Genomic DNA, 17,255 nt, shown 5'->3' on the forward strand with positions numbered 1-17,255 from the left:
TACAGCTGGTTTCCGATTCTCCCTCCCTGTATTCCCGCCTGGATGTTTTTCCAGTTTGGAGGCTTCAGATTTTTGCAGTTTGCAAACAAAGTTCCTCCGATTCTGTCGCACTGTCAGAAACAGCTGTTGCTGTCCTGCACAGTAATTCATAAACACAGATATTATTTGATGGATGTGGCTCCTGGCGTTGTTTACAGGTGCTGTCAGCCTGCCAGTAGATCACCTGTCGGGAGTTTTCTGGCACAGCTGTGGGGAACATCTGCTTCCCTGCAGAGCTTTACTCCACAGAGAGGTGACCTCTGAACCCCTGCTGTTGTATTTGGAGTTATTGACTGTGTCACTATTGTGAAACAGCACTGGAGATCTTCATGTATTTATTAAAGACGATAATTCATTGATACGACCCGAAAGAAGCGCCTCAACACATTTGAATCCACATCTTCAGGTTCGGGTTGATAACCAGATTTGTGGTTTATCTTGGAAAGGTGCTTGTGTTGGATCAGACTGGATCAGTAGCACTCGTGTTCGGGGTTGTTGACGGCAGTGACTCACACTGAACATTTCTCTTCCATAAATATAAATGTGGGAAGCAGAAAACTGTGAAAACAACAAAATGCACTTTTGTTTATGATACAACTTCTTTTTGGAGTGAGAAAAGAATCTGTTACTGTTCATGATGTTTCATATTTTTGTGCTGTTGCTGTAAATATTTGTGTCTGTTCTGAGTTTTAGTTATTAAATCGAGTAAACATCATGAATATCTTCACTTTAACACACATCATGTGACCTCTTTTTGTTTTTTTTTATCTGAAGTAGACTCAGGTGAGTTTTCTGCTGACTTCCTGTTCACCTGTGACAACACACAGCTGTGAATGCATCAGAACATTACTCTGAAATACAGGCTTTCATTTTGGAAAAACTGAAGTACAGGAAGTCTGAACTTGATGAAACCTTTATTATCCCATATGTACACGATCAATAAATCAAAAAGTGAAGGTCGGAGAAGAAACAACCCCCCCCCCCCCCCCCCCCCACACACACACACACACACACACACACATGCAGATCTTTAAATTGAAGCGTTTAAGTTTCACAGACATAACAAAAACCCCCTCCCCTCAGTAGGCGCTCAGCAGCATCCCCGGGTTCCTCGCCGTGGCGTTGAGCATCACCTCGGGCACGTCTCTGGCCACCCGCTGCATGGGCGCCATGTTGTGTCCTTCCAGGGAGTCGAGCAGCCCTGAAACAAACACGGAGGAGAAAACACGAGTCAGCAGACACACCTGTGCAGAAGTAAGCATAAAAACCAGCGAGACAGAGCACGCCGTGCCGACCGAACCGCCCTGGACCGGCAGCAGGAGAACCACAAAAACCTGTCTCTGTGCTTCTGGTTCTGACCTTCTACGATGGTGTGGTAGTTGAAGTGCAGGTAGAGCAAAAAGAGCATGTGCAGCAGCCCCACTGTCCCACAGAGGAGGAGCCGCGGCGTCTGACCCACAGTCCGAGAGAGCAGCGCCGCCACCTGCGCACACACACACACACACACAAACAGGTGAGCTCACACAGGGAGCGTGTCCTGGCACAGGAGCTGATGGGAAGCGACAAGCTCACCATGCGCAGTGTGGACAGGCCGCCGAGCAGCAGCCACAGCCCGTAGAACAGGAAGTGGAAGTGGATGTTGTAGGTGACGAGGAGGACGATGCAGGGACCAAACAGGCCGTAACCCTGGCAACGGCAGACAGGAGGTGAGGTCACATGACATCTTGTAGGAGGAGGAGGGCTGCATTCAGGTGCGGCTCAGAAACCTGAATCACATCTGAGAACAGCAAAAACACACCACCCTGTTCTGCGTGTGTGTGTGTGTGTAGTTCCAGGACTTACCAGCAGGGACAGCATCTGCAGCATGGTGATCTGAGCGTTGACCAGGTATGCCAGGAAGTAGATAAAGGCTGAGACGCCGAGCCAGTAACCGAAACACGTCCCGATAGCAGTGCCCATCAGTGTGCCCTCTCTCTGCAAATACACACACAGAGAACACTTTAACAGACAAAGAAACATGAACAGGGTGTGTGTGCATGTGTGTGTTCTTACGATGACAGTTCCTGAGGTCTTCATGCCGTGCAGCAGGATCGCCACCAGAGTGAACACCAGCATCAGCGGCCCGTACAGCTCGCCTGCGATCTTCTGCACAGGAAGCACACACGTCAGAGGAACCTAAACCTGGATCTGAACATCACCTGTACAGGTGTGAATCTGACCATCGAACTGCAGTGAGACACGTTTGAACCCTTTATCGGCATCTCCACCACCAAGCTCCCTCACGAACATCAGCTCCAGCCTCCGGTCCAGCAGGAGGCGCTAAGCCTGCTCACTGACTGCCATTAACACTACGACAAAGAGACTCATGCATACCTGGGGGAAGTTGATCATGCGGACAGGTATCAGCGACTCGATCAACCTGCGGGGGAGTCAGCCATTAGCTGTTGGCACTAGTCTCAGCAGAAAGCAGGAAACAGCTGACAGGAAGGAGGAAGTCTTACCTGTTGCGCACCTGTACCGGCTCTACGTCAAAGTATGGCCGCAGGATGTCGATGTTAGCGTACAGGTTGAAGGCTTTGGAGGCCTGACGCTTGCCCGCCTGCCACACCTGAACGCATCACACAGGTAAAACATTTCAGAGAAGAAGAAACGAGTTAGCGCTTTTCCACTAACACCTGCTCGGCTCGGCTTTTAGCCGTAGTACCTGGTACCAGGTAAAGTACCTTTAGTACCTGCTTGGCCAGGGTTCCAAGTGATCTGAGGTGATCCAAACATCTAACATCAACAGACTGCATCCCACCGATTGGCCGGTCAGTGGCTTCACTCGATGAGTCATGAGAGCGACTCCTTTAGGAAAATCAAAACCGCCTTTTTTGAAACCCACAACAAGGAATGTGGCCACACAAACCAACACCGCGGCGTCTGACTGAACGCCACAGAGCAGCGGGTGCACCATCGCCTCGACATCCTCCACTGTTGTGTCGTGTTTGTGTCACGTTAAAACGACGCCACAGGACTGTCGTCACCGCTGACGTCAAACGACTGAAGCCGAGCAGGTACTAGTGAAAAAAGCGGTAAGAGTGACGTCACTAAGTAACAACAGAGGCGTCCAGGGGCTGTTAGGTTGATTTTTAAATAAAGCTGTTGTAATTATATTTATATACACACTGCAAATGTGCTCGTATGGGTTGGCACTCCTTTGAAGGTTGAAAGCTTCGTTCGGCGTGACTGTCCGGACTGATAAACTGTAGGAATGACGTCGACTGCAGAGGTTTGTTCGCAACACGCTTACACACAGATAATGGTTAGAATAAGTCTCTGGGTTCGAGCGTCCGAGCAAGATATTCTGAACCTGAACTTAGAGTCAGTAGAAGAAGAATGGATAATAACATTAGATTATCAAGGCTGGGCAGGGAGGTGTTTTCCTTTTCTGTCTCGGACAGAGAAGCGAACAGATACCGGGCGATGGACGGGGAGGATTCGCCAGGAGACAGCACGACTGTGTGGGAGCCATGATAACCTTTGTTTTTGTCTCACTATAGAAAGTTGTGCTGCCCGTTTGAGGGTTATCCTCTTGGTGAACCAGATGCTTGATTTCACACACAGATCCACAGCACTGTGTAAACTTGTAATTTCAGCTGCCAACACAAATTAAATCTTTTTAGCTGGCAGACCTTTCTCCTGAATTTCCTTCTGAAATTTTGAACACGGTCTTTGTGTGGCACAGAGGAGCTTCAGCTGGCCTCTGTAACAGCAGCTAACAGCTACAGAAGAAGAAAATGTTTGCAAGTGTTTAAGACCAGATAACCCCGCCTCACCTCGTCGGCCACCTGCCGGCCCAGCTGACCCTTTAACCCCTTCATGCCCAGGAACTCTCCGTCGTCGGCCACGTCATCCTCGGTGGCGGCAGCCTCTGCCGCGACCTCCTCCTCCTCCTTCATCCTCTGGTGCATCTCGCCCATGTCCTCAAAGCTCGAGCCCGACGTGTCGTCCATGTTCTCCATGTCGATGACCGCTGAGCCGCCGCCCTGAATGCAGGAAACACGAGAGTGAGGGAAGGAGACAGGAGAGGAAACATGGGAGATGTGGAAGGAGACAGGAGAGGAAACATGGGAGATGTGGAAGGAGACAGGAGAGGAAACACGGGAGACGTATAAGGAGACAGGAGAGGAAACACGGGAGACGTATAAGGAGACAGGAGAGGAAACATGGGAGATGTGGAAGAAAAGGAAACATAGGAGATGCGGAAGGAGACAGAAAGGGAAACATAGGAGACAGGAGAGGAAACATGGGAGACATAAAAGGAGACCGGAGAGGAGTCTTACTGAGGTAGGGATCGATCCGTTAAACCGACCAACAGTTTGTTAATCAGTTTATCAGAGGAGCTTCCAGCTGATTACAGATGTTCAGTCGGCTGATCTCAGGTCAGCCTGGTGTTAGCCTGTTAGCTCTCGGGTCTCCTGTTACCATGTTAGCATGGTTTGATTCCTCACAGTGCTTTAACCTCGCGAGCTCACCTGTACGCTGTTTCGGGCTAACCTGCAGCGTCACTCAGGTGCTGTTACTTTTATAGGCCGGCTGGGATGCTCGTTAGCCTGTTAGCATGTAGCTCACCTGGATGAGATTATCGTCGAAGCTTCCCCATGGTTCCGTGTTCCTGCTCCCGGAGCCCGAAGACATTTTCCCCACAACAGCAGCGGCTCTCCGTGGGGTGGAGTCTGTGTCCGTGGTTCGGTCGGTGGATCCGCGGATGGATCTTTTTCTTTTCCTGCTTCTAAAATCTGATGTTTTGGTCCGTAGGACGCTCCGCCCACCGGCTGACGCCACATCCCCAGTCGACGTGGAGGTCGAAGATATCGCGATATTTCCGTGAGAGTTTTTTCATTCATTTGATCATATCTGATTCATGTCCTGAGATTCCACTCATGACAAATCGATGTTTTACAGACGCTCACCACTCCATTTCTTCTCTGACATGCAGATGATGTTTGTCGAGAACAAAGGGTTCCAGTTTGAAGCAAAACTGTAAAATCAGCAACATGTAGCAATTAGAAAAGATGAAGATACACATTTTAAATCTCAGTCAGGGAGAGATTGAACTCTTTCTCGTGTGACATTAAATCTGCTCTGAGTGGTCTGATGTTATTTTCATCACGTCTGAGAGCTGATTAATGCCAAGTTGTCTTTAATCCTGGTCCAGTGAGCTCCAACAGCACGCTTATTTATGTGTCTTTTTAAAGATTTGGAAACATATCTTGATGCTCAATCATCCAGGTAAGCAATTCCCAAAAAGTTGATTCTGTTCATCTCAGTTGATACTCCTGACACATACGGGATCACTACAGGTTTTCTTTATGTGATGTCCTCTGCTTCCCTGGCTGCTGTGTCTGTGGGGATGGTGTTCGCTCCTGTTCACGTCCTGATCACACTCAGCTTATGCTCCAGTGGATGATCAATTCAATTCAATTTTATTTATATAGCGCCAAATCACAACATAAGTCGCCTCAAGGCGATGAGAGTCAAACCTTGAATACTGATCTGTATGCGTAGGTTTCCGGTACACATTAGTGTCCGCTTTACTGGGTGGGATCAAAAACACTGGGTTTGAGGCTCTGTGTTGGTTTGGGTCTCCTGAGCGAGCAGAGACTTGTCAGACGTTTTTTTTAACTTAAACCTGCAACTGCTTCATGACTTTGAGCATGTTTGTCTTCTCTGTCTCAAAATGAACCCAACAGGTCTAAAGTCAAATATAGAAGGTCAAACATGTTGAATGTTAATTGTAGAACAGGATAATAGTTTTAATATGTGTAACCGGTGTGATTCTGCGTTGTGTCTGATACAAAAGGTAAAAGAAAGAAAGACCTCCAAGTAAATAATTTGCCCACTCCAGCTCCTCCAACCAAATACAGGTCCAGTTGACTGCTATCTTCCCCGGTAGGGCACAAGCATCGAAGGCGTTGGAAAGGGAGGGGTGATGAGTGAGTGCTTATCAGTGTAAGTGTGTGTGTGGGTGCGTGTCCATAGTTTAGCTGAGACAGTGTCCTTCGGCCTATCAGGCTAAGTAAACAGTCCTCCAGCCAATCCAGGTGTCCTTGCATGGGATGGGAAGAATAGCCGTACACAGTCGTCATCAGGGAGTGATTGTTCGGCTCCAGCCTTGGGCCTGCAGCTGGCGCCGTGATGGGGGTCCGCAATGTTTATGTTGGTTTTGTTAATTTCCATGCGAGCAGCCCAGGAGAATTTTTCAGGCTGCTCTTTAAGACTCCGACACTGGCCTCTCGATCTCCCGTTGGAGAGTCGCGAGCCTCCCCATGATGGTATCAAACTTCTGTTCCATGGTGTTATTGTTCTTTTGATTCTGAGACCTCACAACTGCAGTGATCCGTTCCGTGATGTTTTCCAACTGTCGCTCAAGGGTCTCATTTTGAGCAGGCCCCTCTCTGATGTTTCCCCTCATACGCTCAATGGTGTTGTTTTGAGCCTTCACAGCAGCTGTAAGCGTCTCCAAGGTGTTGACCATATTACGTTCGTTGTGAGAGGTTGTGCCTCGTTCCATTTCGATTCCAGCGGGCAGCCTTGGGGGGGTTTGAACAGCCGGTTCCGCTCTCTTATTTCTCCGATAAACCAGGGCTAAGCCAACTCCGATCAGCATGAACCCTGTTATCATGGTTCCGAATAGATAGATATCTTCAGCGTTATATGTGTGTTTTACAGTGTTGGGAAAGAAATGACACCCACCTCTCCCACAGGGGAATTGTAGAAAAGGGGAGAGGCAAAAGGGGTACATTGTATTTATAGGATTGCACCAAAGAAGAAGAAGAAAAGAATGAGGAGGGGCTCTAACTGATAATGAACATAACTACAGGCTTGGAGGTCCTAAAAGTCAGGTATAAAAGGAGTAGTTTGGGGGTTTAGAACACATTTTGTGTAATTATAACAATATGTGATTTATGACCCTGTTACATATGCTCAAATGTTATATCAGTGGTGTACAGGCAGCAGAAAGAATCAAGTCTGTGACTGAGTAGCTAAGTGCGGGGATAAGTCTGCTGAACGCTGCCTAAAACACAACAGAACACCAAGAAGTGTTGGCCCAAGGATCGGCCCCGGTAACGGGTACTTATTTAGACATTGGCCTTGAAATGTGAAAGAGAAATCAAAGACTATGCGATCTTTATTGTTGTGACTTATCACGTGATGAGAAATGTACCAGACGTCTTTGCCATCGTCAATCCCCTCAGAGCTGAGTTTAGCCACATAACTAGCTTGCTCTAACTTTAAGATCTGATCTCTGTATGAACGGCTTTGTCAGGATCTGTGGCTAATCGAGATTCAGTATTGCAAAGTCGTGACATGACTGCAGATGGAGGGACATACAAAAGACCTGCGCTTCAAAGCATTTTCTCAAAGTGGACCTTTTCCGATGTTAGTTCAGTACCTTTGGACTATAATGTCAGAGGGCTACAGTTACCGGCTGTGTCCTAGTCTCACCAGCAGGGGGCAGCCTCACGCTGCACGATAGTTTGCCATTTCTCGCGACACTTCTCCGCCCTCTGTGGTTCTTGTTCCTTGACGCGGTGGTGACATTGGCTTCATTTTCCGGACCGTTGTTCTGGCTGTCGTGTTGCCGAACCGAGCGGATCATTAATGATATCGAAAGGGAGAGTCCACGGTAAAGGTTCCAGGTGAGTGCAGCGACACGCGGAGCTCGGAGCGGCTCCCCGAGGAGCTGTTAGCCGTTAGCTCCTCGGTGATCCTTTAAAACACGCAGTTAGAGTCTCAGCCCGAGAGAAGCTGGTTGATTGTGTGACTCTGATTAAACTGTGTTGTTGCCGCGGTTCGGTATAATTTCTGTCGAAGGTTAAAGGCGCCACAGACGCTAGCCGCGTTAGCCGGAACACTGTAACCTCGTTCCGAAATGTTAAAAATAAACTCTGAGGGGTCAGAGGTCATCCTTTTTAATTTAATGTGTTAAAATGCTGCTCCGTTCGCTTGTTTTACTTTGTATGAAATTCGTTTTTACATAATATGTATTTCTGGGATCCACTCTGTAATTCGGCTTAACCCAAACACGCTGATGCTTACCAGTTGTTACAAAACGTCGTCCTAAAGTCACCCTGGAAGTACTTAATTTAACCAAAGAAGGTGCAACAGAGGGAAGAGTGTGTGCGGCTGTTGTGTCAGCTGTGCAGATTATTGCGCGGCACACAATATTCTGCGGACTTTGGCTGCGCTGTGTCACGCTGCCGGTGGTTAATATGTTACGGATATCAGCTGCACTCAGCGACCCCATCGTCGCTTTATCTCGGCCTTTGGAATGTGTTCAGCGGATCCGCCTCGGTGCCCCCGGCCGGCCCCTCCCTGCTCTGGACCCGGAGCGGGGGCCCCTCGCCAGCCCCTCGGCTAGTGGTTACCCAGTGGTAAGACTGGGTTCTCTCTAAACCACGCCCCTCGTAGAACTGTTCCTCCATTGGCTTAGCCTCCAAGCCCCCGCTCTGTAGCTTAATGCGTACGTGCCGGCCGGCAGGCAGTAATGGAGGGCTGTGGCTCCTCCTCCCGTGAGCTGCGGAGGAAAACACCAGAAACGCCGGCTCTGAGCGAGACTGCCTGCGGCTGAAACGGAGCTTTACCCCTGCAGTTTTACCGACACTGAGTCAGCATCAGGTAAAACCCCGCGGTTTACCGACTGTATTCCACTCTGTATGAGGCGGTGGTTATAAAACAGGAACCGAAAGAGACGGACTTGTGCTGCATTCGTAATTGACGGAGAAATTGTGTATTTTCTTATGAGTTGGTTCCTCGAGGCGCCCTTTAACTGCGTGTCAGTTTCATTTATGTGACAGGTGACGAAGAAAAGCTTCCCATGTTGACATTTTAGTTGTTTTTCTTATTCCTAAAGGAGCTGCTGAAAGCAGCAGGAGGCCCTGTTGGTGCTGGTAGAGTGCACGGAGAGCTGGTGTTGTATTTACAGCCTGCAGGAGCGCTGACACCACAAAATCAATCCCTATAATGCAGTCATTTTCATTTCACTGGTGACAGACTGTCAGTGTTCTGACTGCATTAACTGATCAATCAAGTCAGTACCTGCAGGTTCAGGCATGCGGTTGATTTACAGTAGAAGAAATGAGAGTGTGTGTGTGTGTGTGAGAGAGAGAGAGAGAAACTTCCTCAGGGGATTTATTTTTTCTGCAGACAAAGAAATAAATTCCAGCACTGCTCTAAAAATAGAGCTCGCTTCCTCAACCATCAGTCGTTATTGATGGTAAATATCAGGAACTAGTCGGTCTCGTTCATAGTTCTTTAGTTCACCTGCCAGGTCATAAATAAAGTCTGGATGTAACAGGTTCTATATCATAATGTCAGTCAGCTAAGCCCACAGGTGTTACACATTATTACACACACAGGTTTTGATCCGGCGTGTTTCCTTCAGCTTTTAATAAGTTGTGTCAGTAAGTTTCCATATGAAGTTCAGACGTGTTGTGAAGGAAAAGTTAACGCTGATGAGAAATGATCAGTACCAGCTGTTAGCCTGTGTTCTGCTGATCAGCTGATTATCACACAGGAAGTGGGTGAGAGTTGAGCTGGGGTCAAAGGTCACACAGTGAGGGTTATCAGCTGCAGACAAGCTCTGTTTACAGCTGATACTAAGACACTGCTGCACCCTGAGACCCCACCCCCTCTAACAGCTGATTAACAGTTCACTGTGGAGGGTTTCTGCACATGCTCAGGAATGCATGTACTTTGTACTAATAATGCCAAACAGAGTATTCCTGTAAAGTACTTCATAGGGCTATTTAAAGTACTTTAGTACCTTTTTTGTGCCATGGACCGATTTATATCTGACAATATTTTCACGGACTAGCCTTTAAGGTGTCGTGGATACATACAACAAAATAAAGCCAGTACCGCTACCGAAAAAAGATCATAACACACGGGAAAAGACCCAGGGACACCGAGTTAACGATAAAAACCAAACGACTCACGGACCAGCCCGGGGGTTGGAGACCACTGCTTTAGTGTCTTTCATTACTTCCGTGTGTGTGTGTGTGTGTGTGTGTGTGCGCGCGCGCTAGTGATGGGTTAATCTAATTGGTTTGTGGCGAGCCGCGACCCTCTGACCAATCACGGAACACAATGCTGCAGCGTCCACAAACAGCTGATTGAACAGGAGGAGCTTCTATGGAAAGCTTTACTGTTGTTGTGTGAATGACTCAGAGGAGCCGCAGAGCTCGCTGTGTGACCGCGGCGGCTATTATTACCCCCTGAGGTCACAGGCGAGGAAGATGATGGTGTAGAAATAAAGCGAGGTCCTAAAGCGTGTAATCCTGAGAAGGGCTGGGCCATATCATACCATTCACGGTAATACCGGTGTAATGTTGGGCAACGACAAGAAAATGAAATTTGGGTAAAACGCACATGGCGGAAAAAGCACGGTGGCGACAGAGAATGAGAAGAGCGAGAGCGGATCGTTGAGTGAAACCATGAACCTGAACTGGTTTGTAAAATGCTGCAGCTTCACTGGTGTGGAACTGGTTTGGCTTTCCTCCGTCAGATACACAACAAAGCACTATTTTTGGTAGCGCATGCTAGCGGGCCGTCGTTATTACCGTGTTGTTTGGAAAATACGGCGCACTTAAAGTCAATCCTTTGATTTTTCTGACAGTCGACAGAGCCCCTTATAATCCCGTGCGCCTTATGTATGAACTCTGGTTGTGTTTACTGACCTCGAGACGATTTTATGTGCACGGCGCTCGAAAATCTGTCAGATGTTTCAGTACGACTTTGCTGAGCTACGAACTGTTACATGTTTATATAACTTTAATGCAGATAAAAAACAGCTGCTTGTTTAAGTGGAAATACATTGATGTTTGTTTTGCACTAATAAAGTTGAGGAGTTGTAAAGTATTTTGTCTCGTGTCGATTATATCCTCAGTTATATCGTTATCGCAAATTTTCAAATGTATGTCGTGATAAATATTTTTGGTCATATCGCCCTGCTCTAATCCTGAGCACACTTTAAAGTCAGTCGTCAATTTCAGTGAAATCACCGTGCTGTCTCCACTTCCTGTTTTCTGTCCAGGATGTCGCTGGAGGTGCTGGCGGCGAGTGGCCTGAAGCAGTGCCAACAGGCCCAGGATCAGCTGGAGGATGCCATCGGTGCCGTGATGAAGGCGGAGCAGCAGCTGAGGGAGAATGCCAGAGAGGTGAGTGCCTCCTCTCTCTGAACAGGAAGTGCTTTAAGGCGTGATAACCCCAGTGTCACATGACCAGCGCAGTCAAGCCAAGGTATTTATTTTAAAGCAAGAACAGGAAGAGGCCCTTTCAGCAGATCAGATGGTAACGGCACAAATGTGTTCGACATGCCACGACACAGGAAATGCGTTGGCAGACTGAACCAAACGATTCCTGTTCAGTCGATCAATAAAGTTTGTGCCCAGCAAGTCTGTGTTGGATTAGAACAATTGATCAGTGATCAATAACTGAACTGCTGATAAGCTCACGTGAGTTTGTAAAATGTTTTCCTGCTGCGCTGCAGATGGGAGGAAGTGCAGGTCAGCTGATTCACAGGAAGCTCCTTGCTGAAACCTGGATCAGCTCACACGTTTTCTACCTGCTGTCCTGATCAGTGCGTTAGTTACCTGCCACCAAACGGAGCTGCTTGAAACTTTATTGACACCCAGATCATTTTACGGTGAAACACTTGTCCTGCTAAACTGCTGCGACCACTCAGCTGGCTCTGTGCCACGCCCCCTGTTTTTCATATCAAACCGTGAATCACTTGAGCTTTAAACACCTGAGGATTTACCTGTTGAGACCAACCAATCGCAGTTAGCCATCATCATCTTCATCACTGCTGACTCGGCAAGGCTGAAACCACCTGAAATCCTGCCTTTGTCTGCAGCTGAGCCACAGGTGAGGGAGAGGAAGAGGAGGGTCAGGGCGAGGCGGGTTATAAAGCCTGCAGAGGAGGTGAGAGGAGCTCAGAGGAGGTGAGAGCAGTGAAGTGCGACGTGCTGGACTTCATACTTTATCTCCAGGTAAAACTTCAGGCTCCGGCTCAGGTGTGCGTCCATGCTCGTTGGTTAGGGACTCACAGCTTCATTATCGGGGTTGGATTGATCTCAGCTCCGTGATGTTTTGTTTTTTTCTGTGAGATAAACTTTATTTAAACTGAGCATAAACAACAGGACAGGCTGTTTTACTTTAACCTGTCAGCTGATCCACCTCCACAGGAAGGGGGAGCTCGCGTGTCCGTGTGAAAAAACTTTACTAACAAAAAGCTTTGTTTACGCTCTGTGATCACATGACTGTCCGCAGCGCTGCGAGGCTTCACGTTAGGACTGGGCAATATATCGAGTTTTTAAATGTATCGATATATTTTTATACGAGATATCACAATATCGTTTATATCGATATAGTCTATGTTACGATATGACTATACTTGTGGAGCCGCAAGTTTGCCTCTTTCGTCCACTTTTGTCTCTACTCGGCCTCGCGTCTCCTTCACTGAACACAACTCCCCCATCGCTTCACCTGCAGGCAACGGCAGGACGGACACGGCAGCTGCTCGGTAAAAAGAAAACATTTGGAGATTATTTTAGTGCTGTCAGCGTGACGTTAACGCCATAACTGCATTAACGGAGCAAATCTGTTACCGCGGATCGGCCTGTGCGTGGAGGCTGGACGGCGTTAACGAGCTAACCGGGCTAATGCGTTGACGCCTAAAATCCTTTAATTTTCTCAAAAATCGACAGTGTGCCTTATGTATGAATTCTGGTTGTGCTTACTGACCGCAAACCGATTTTCTGTGCTGCACGGCGCTCAGCAATCTGTCAAAAATGTTTGAGTACGACTTTGCTAAGCTACGGAGCCGCACTGCCTGATGGATTGTTGGAGCATTACGGCTGCGAGGAGCCTCGCGGAGTGATACGTACTCTGCTTGAGCGTAATGTTACCGTACTATGTGTGTATAAGGACCAAAGACGGCACCTGTTAAGAGACGTGGTTACGAAGCGGATTTCAAACTCCAGCCTGTCAGTCACGCAGTAGCTGTGAAATTTCTTTTGTTTTTCTCTGGAAGAATCTGTTTGGTTACTGAACATTTCACGTTTAGGTGTTGCTTAACACGTCTCACCTGTGCGTCCCCTCAGGTGCGCTCGGAGTTGCAGAGCTGCGTGAGCCGCCAGCAGGAGGCGCTGCGCTGCAGGGAGGTGTGGCTGCTGGGTCAGATTGAGCTGCTCGAACAAGTGAAGACGGAAACTCTGCAACAGCAGCTGCACCAGCTGCACCGGGTAACTGGGGGCGGGGCCTGTTTACCTGTGTTGACTGTTTGTTTACCTGTCTGCTTACCTGTGCTGTGTCTGTGCTGCAGCTCCGAGGTCAGTTTGACGTGATCGCCTACCAGCTGCAGAGCTCCAGCAGCAACGACCTGAACAACCAGCTGACCAGCTGCATGGAGAAGTACGTGCGCACACACACATGCACACACACAGATTTGTGGGCGCGTTCACACCTGAGCGGTCTGTTCTCCTTGCTGGTGCTCTCACCTGTTGGCGTAGCTGTCCCAGTCTGCACACCCTCAGTTAAGGCATGCAGTCAGGATTTCACTGTCTAATGTGATTACATCTGTGCTAAAAGCTGATGTAATCAGATTACTGACATACTGAGCTGGTTTTACCTGTAGACTCTCACCTGTAGGCATGTGTGTCAGGTGCGGTGCAGTCATGTGATCTTGTTGTCTTCTCCTGTGTGTGCAGGTTGTCCTCTCTGAGTCTCACTCCAGAGGAAACACCTGAGTTGAGTTTCCATGCCGACTCTCGCTCTCTGAAGCAGGCCATCACCTCATTTGGCAGCATCAACGCCCAGGTAACACACACACACACACACACACACACACAGGTAACACACACACACAGGTCACACACACACACACACACAGGTAACACACACACACACACACAGGTAACACACACACACAGGTCACACACACACACACACAGGTAACACACACACACACACACACACAGGTAACACACACACACACACACAGGTAACACACACACACACACACAGGTAACACACACACACAGGTAACACACACACACAGGTAACACACACACACAGGTAACACACACACACACAGGTCACACACACACACACACACACACACAGGTAACACACACACACACACACACAGGTAACACACACACACACACACAGGTAACACACACACACACACACACACACACACAGGTCACACACACACACACAGGTAACACACACACACTGTGTTAGTGGATCTTTCAGGTGTGTTCTCTCTCCTTCCTGTTTACAGCTTGTGGAGGGTATATCCTCTCAGAGCTCCACCCACCTGAGACCTCAGGTGCAGAGTTGTCCAATCACAGCGAAGAAGCAGGTAAGTTGCGTCCTGGTGGTGATGGCGATAGTGATGAAAGCAAGGTGATGCTGATTGCGTCTCCCTCTCAGCAGATGGCTGAGCCCTCCTCTCTGAGCGATTGGCTGCTAGAATCTCAACCCGCCAACAGCTTCGCTCCCATTGGCTATCAGTCTAGCACAGACCCGCAGGATTGGCTGCTGTCACAGAAGGAGAGTAAGGTGAGTGCTAAGGTGTGTTACCTGAGAACAGGCTCTGACCTCAGGCCGTGCCTCTCACCTGCTTTACTTCCTGTTTCTGTAACAGACTTCCTGTCCCGTGATGGCTTCCATGAACTTCATGAAAGCCTGGGGTCAGCTCAGGGACTTGGAGGCGTGGCTTATTCAAGACCCCTCCCCCAACCGGGAGAGAAGCGTCAGCAGCTGTAGCTCCTCCTTCTCCATCGAGAAGATCGACGAAATGGAGCTGTCCGCCGCAGCTGAGGAGGAGCTGAACGACTGGCTTGTTACCCCGCCTACTGCTGCCATGGAGACCATGTCGGACGCCGAACGTTGGCAGCGTGTCTTTAAGCCGTTTGAGGAAAGCTGGTCAACCGATGATTGGCTGTCGCCAGTGAGCCGTTCAATCGGCGACTGCTCGTCGTGCTGTCAGACCATCAGCGCAGTGGAGATTGAAAACCTCGGCAAGCTCAAGTGCCTGAAGACCACGCCTACCTCAGGCACCACCTCGCCCACTTCTCCCGTCCCCGTGTCGATGCCAGCGTCTCTGGAGGTGTGGTTGCAGAAGACGCCGCCGACGCTGCAGACCTGCCGCGCCAACGAGCTCTGCTCCGCCTACTCGGCCTGCGTCTGCGAGGAGAACTGCGGCAAGGATGTGCTGAGCCGCTGGCTGCTGCAGCAGGAGGACCGCGACAAGAATGGCGTCCCCAAGAACACCCCGCCCACTGCCAAGAGCGCCACGGCCACACCCTTCCACCGAGAGCAGGAACAGAAGGTAAGAGCCGATCAGTCAGCTCTGCTGTGACACTTCAGTAAGAATTAGGTGATTGATTAATTGATCAACTGATTGACAGGTTCAGGCCATCCTGGAGGCGTGGCTCCACCCCAGCACCGGCTCCACTCCCTCCAGCTCTCCTCTGCAGGCTTTCACCTCCTCGCTCTCCGGCTGGGTGGCAGCTGAGGAGGAGAAGGCGAGCCGGGAGGAGAACGGTTCCTCCTCGTCTCTCTTCCAGAGCCCCCTGGAGACGGACCTGTGGCTATTTCCACGGAAGAGCCCAGCGCCCGATTCCGCAGTGCCGCCCCAGGAGGAGGAGGAAGAGGACAAGTGGCTGCTGAGGAAGAGGAGTCAAGCTCAGGTGAGCACAGCTGGAGCTGAACACACACGTGGTTTGGTTGCTGCTCGCTTCCGGCTTCCTGACTGCTTCTTGTTTCCTCTTTAGGAACGCCTCGCTGTGGCGCTGCCCACCATGTGTGACCTGTTCTCTTGCATGAAGGTGGGCGGAGACAAAGAGAAGTGGCTGCACAGATCTCCCGTACAGGTGAGTCACCTGCACCGTGTGACGTGGTGTGTATGTGGGTCTGTCTGGGTCTGCCTGTCTCACCTGTGTCTCCTGCAGATGTGATGATGATGACGACGATGATGCTTCTTCTTCTCTGGAGTCACTTTATTGCTGATCAGCGCACACGATCTCATCTGTCTAACCGTCGTCGCTGACGCCTTTTTCTCCTTTCTGTGACATCATCATGTAGTGCCGCTACCCACCATTGATCGCCAGTCAGCAACAGCCTAAAGCCCCTTTCAGATGTAGCTGGCCCCGCCCTTTGATTAACGTGGCAGGAAGCAGGATGTAGGACTCTGAAAGGGGCCTCAGCAGTTTCATCAGGTGAAAGTTCATATGGCTACAGAGGGTGTGGTGAGACGTTTCAGCTTCTAATCAATAATCGATCAGTCACCAATCAATAATCAGCATTTAGAGCTGCGAGTGTTTCGCTTATTGTGGAAGAGATGAGGGGGCGGGACTATATGGAAGAGTGCGTGGGGTGTATTTTAAACATAAATTAGACTTTATTTTATAATACGACTGATGTCACTTCCTTTAACCACATTTTTGTTTTTCTAAAACCTGCTGACATCACAGAGACTCACTTCCTGTCTGGCCTGCAGGCTTCCATCCTGTAACGTGGTTTGTTGGCATAAGAGGGACTCGGTTTCCCAGAGTGCTTTGTTGGAAGAAGCTGTGCAGGCTGGTCACGTGACTCTGGTCAGCGATTGGTGCTTTCCATTGCAGCTCTCGTGTGAGGGGGCGGGCGTTATCACATATAGCTGTGGTGTCATCACTTTTTTTCCTGCTGTGATTCTCTACAGTAATAAAGTTTTCTGACATCATCACTGTGTCTGTGACATCACTGTAAGGTACCCGTAGTTTCCAGGTGTATCTGTGTTCAAACTGGCTGTGACACTGAGCCCAGCGCAGCGGTTTGACTTTGTGTTCGATGTTTCTTTAAACAGGACGGAGTAGGGCTGTGCCATATGACCAAAATCTCATATCCCGATGTAAGACATCTGTCGTCCTGACAACGATATAAATCACAAAAATGTAACATTTTCTGTGAATCTCGGGCAGCTCGACTTGCGTGAAGTGTTTCCAGCTTCGCGTCATGTAGCTGAGTCGAGTGTTTTGACCGATGCATGAAACGATACATTTTTAGACATAAGTTGTAACGGCGCCATTTTCTTTGAGTATTTATTACACGGCTGCGGGGAAAAGCCTGTGCTAACGTTTGAGTCTAAGCTTTATTTTTTAGCACCTGGCGTCTTTTTT

The 17,255-nt window shown here is 49.1% G+C and overlaps 3 protein-coding genes across 5 annotated transcripts in view; 2 read left to right on the forward strand and 1 right to left on the reverse strand.

Moving 5' to 3' along the window:
* Positions 1-9,212, forward strand: part of tjap1 (tight junction associated protein 1 (peripheral)) — a 39,907-nt gene extending 30,695 nt beyond the window's left edge. Inside the window, exon 10 of the transcript XR_014280387.1 lies at positions 9,161-9,212. The gene's annotated coding sequence lies outside the window, so the exon portion shown is untranslated. The remainder of the gene's footprint in view (positions 1-9,160) is intronic.
* On the reverse strand, positions 937-4,879 carry yipf3 (Yip1 domain family, member 3). The gene is made up of 9 exons (XM_082556584.1): positions 4,654-4,879; positions 3,858-4,067; positions 2,541-2,647; positions 2,413-2,458; positions 2,092-2,184; positions 1,882-2,013; positions 1,612-1,725; positions 1,399-1,522; positions 937-1,240 (listed from the first exon to the last, which is right to left on the reverse strand). Exons 1-9 carry the CDS (start codon positions 4,717-4,719, stop codon positions 1,119-1,121), a joined length of 1,014 nt encoding a protein of 337 aa, XP_082412710.1. The 5' UTR covers positions 4,720-4,879; the 3' UTR covers positions 937-1,118.
* On the forward strand, positions 7,571-16,819 carry ncoa4 (nuclear receptor coactivator 4). Of its 3 annotated transcripts, none has more exons than XM_082556559.1 (11): positions 7,571-7,724; positions 11,120-11,243; positions 13,191-13,331; positions 13,412-13,500; positions 13,797-13,905; positions 14,375-14,455; positions 14,527-14,655; positions 14,741-15,427; positions 15,507-15,788; positions 15,873-15,971; positions 16,050-16,819. In XM_082556559.1, exons 1-11 carry the CDS (start codon positions 7,687-7,689, stop codon positions 16,053-16,055), a joined length of 1,785 nt encoding a protein of 594 aa, XP_082412685.1. In that variant the 5' UTR covers positions 7,571-7,686; the 3' UTR covers positions 16,056-16,819. The 3 variants fall into 3 exon arrangements, with proteins under 3 accessions (XP_082412685.1, XP_082412686.1, XP_082412687.1); XM_082556560.1 differs by having other exon boundaries at positions 14,530-14,655; XM_082556561.1 differs by lacking the exon at positions 7,571-7,724 and adding an exon at positions 8,552-8,703.
* The last annotated feature ends 436 nt before the right edge of the window (positions 16,820-17,255 follow it).

Source organism: Aulonocara stuartgranti, assembly GCF_965226115.1.
Source record: "Aulonocara stuartgranti genome assembly, chromosome: 13".
Classification (NCBI taxonomy): Eukaryota; Metazoa; Chordata; class Actinopteri; order Cichliformes; family Cichlidae; genus Aulonocara; species Aulonocara stuartgranti.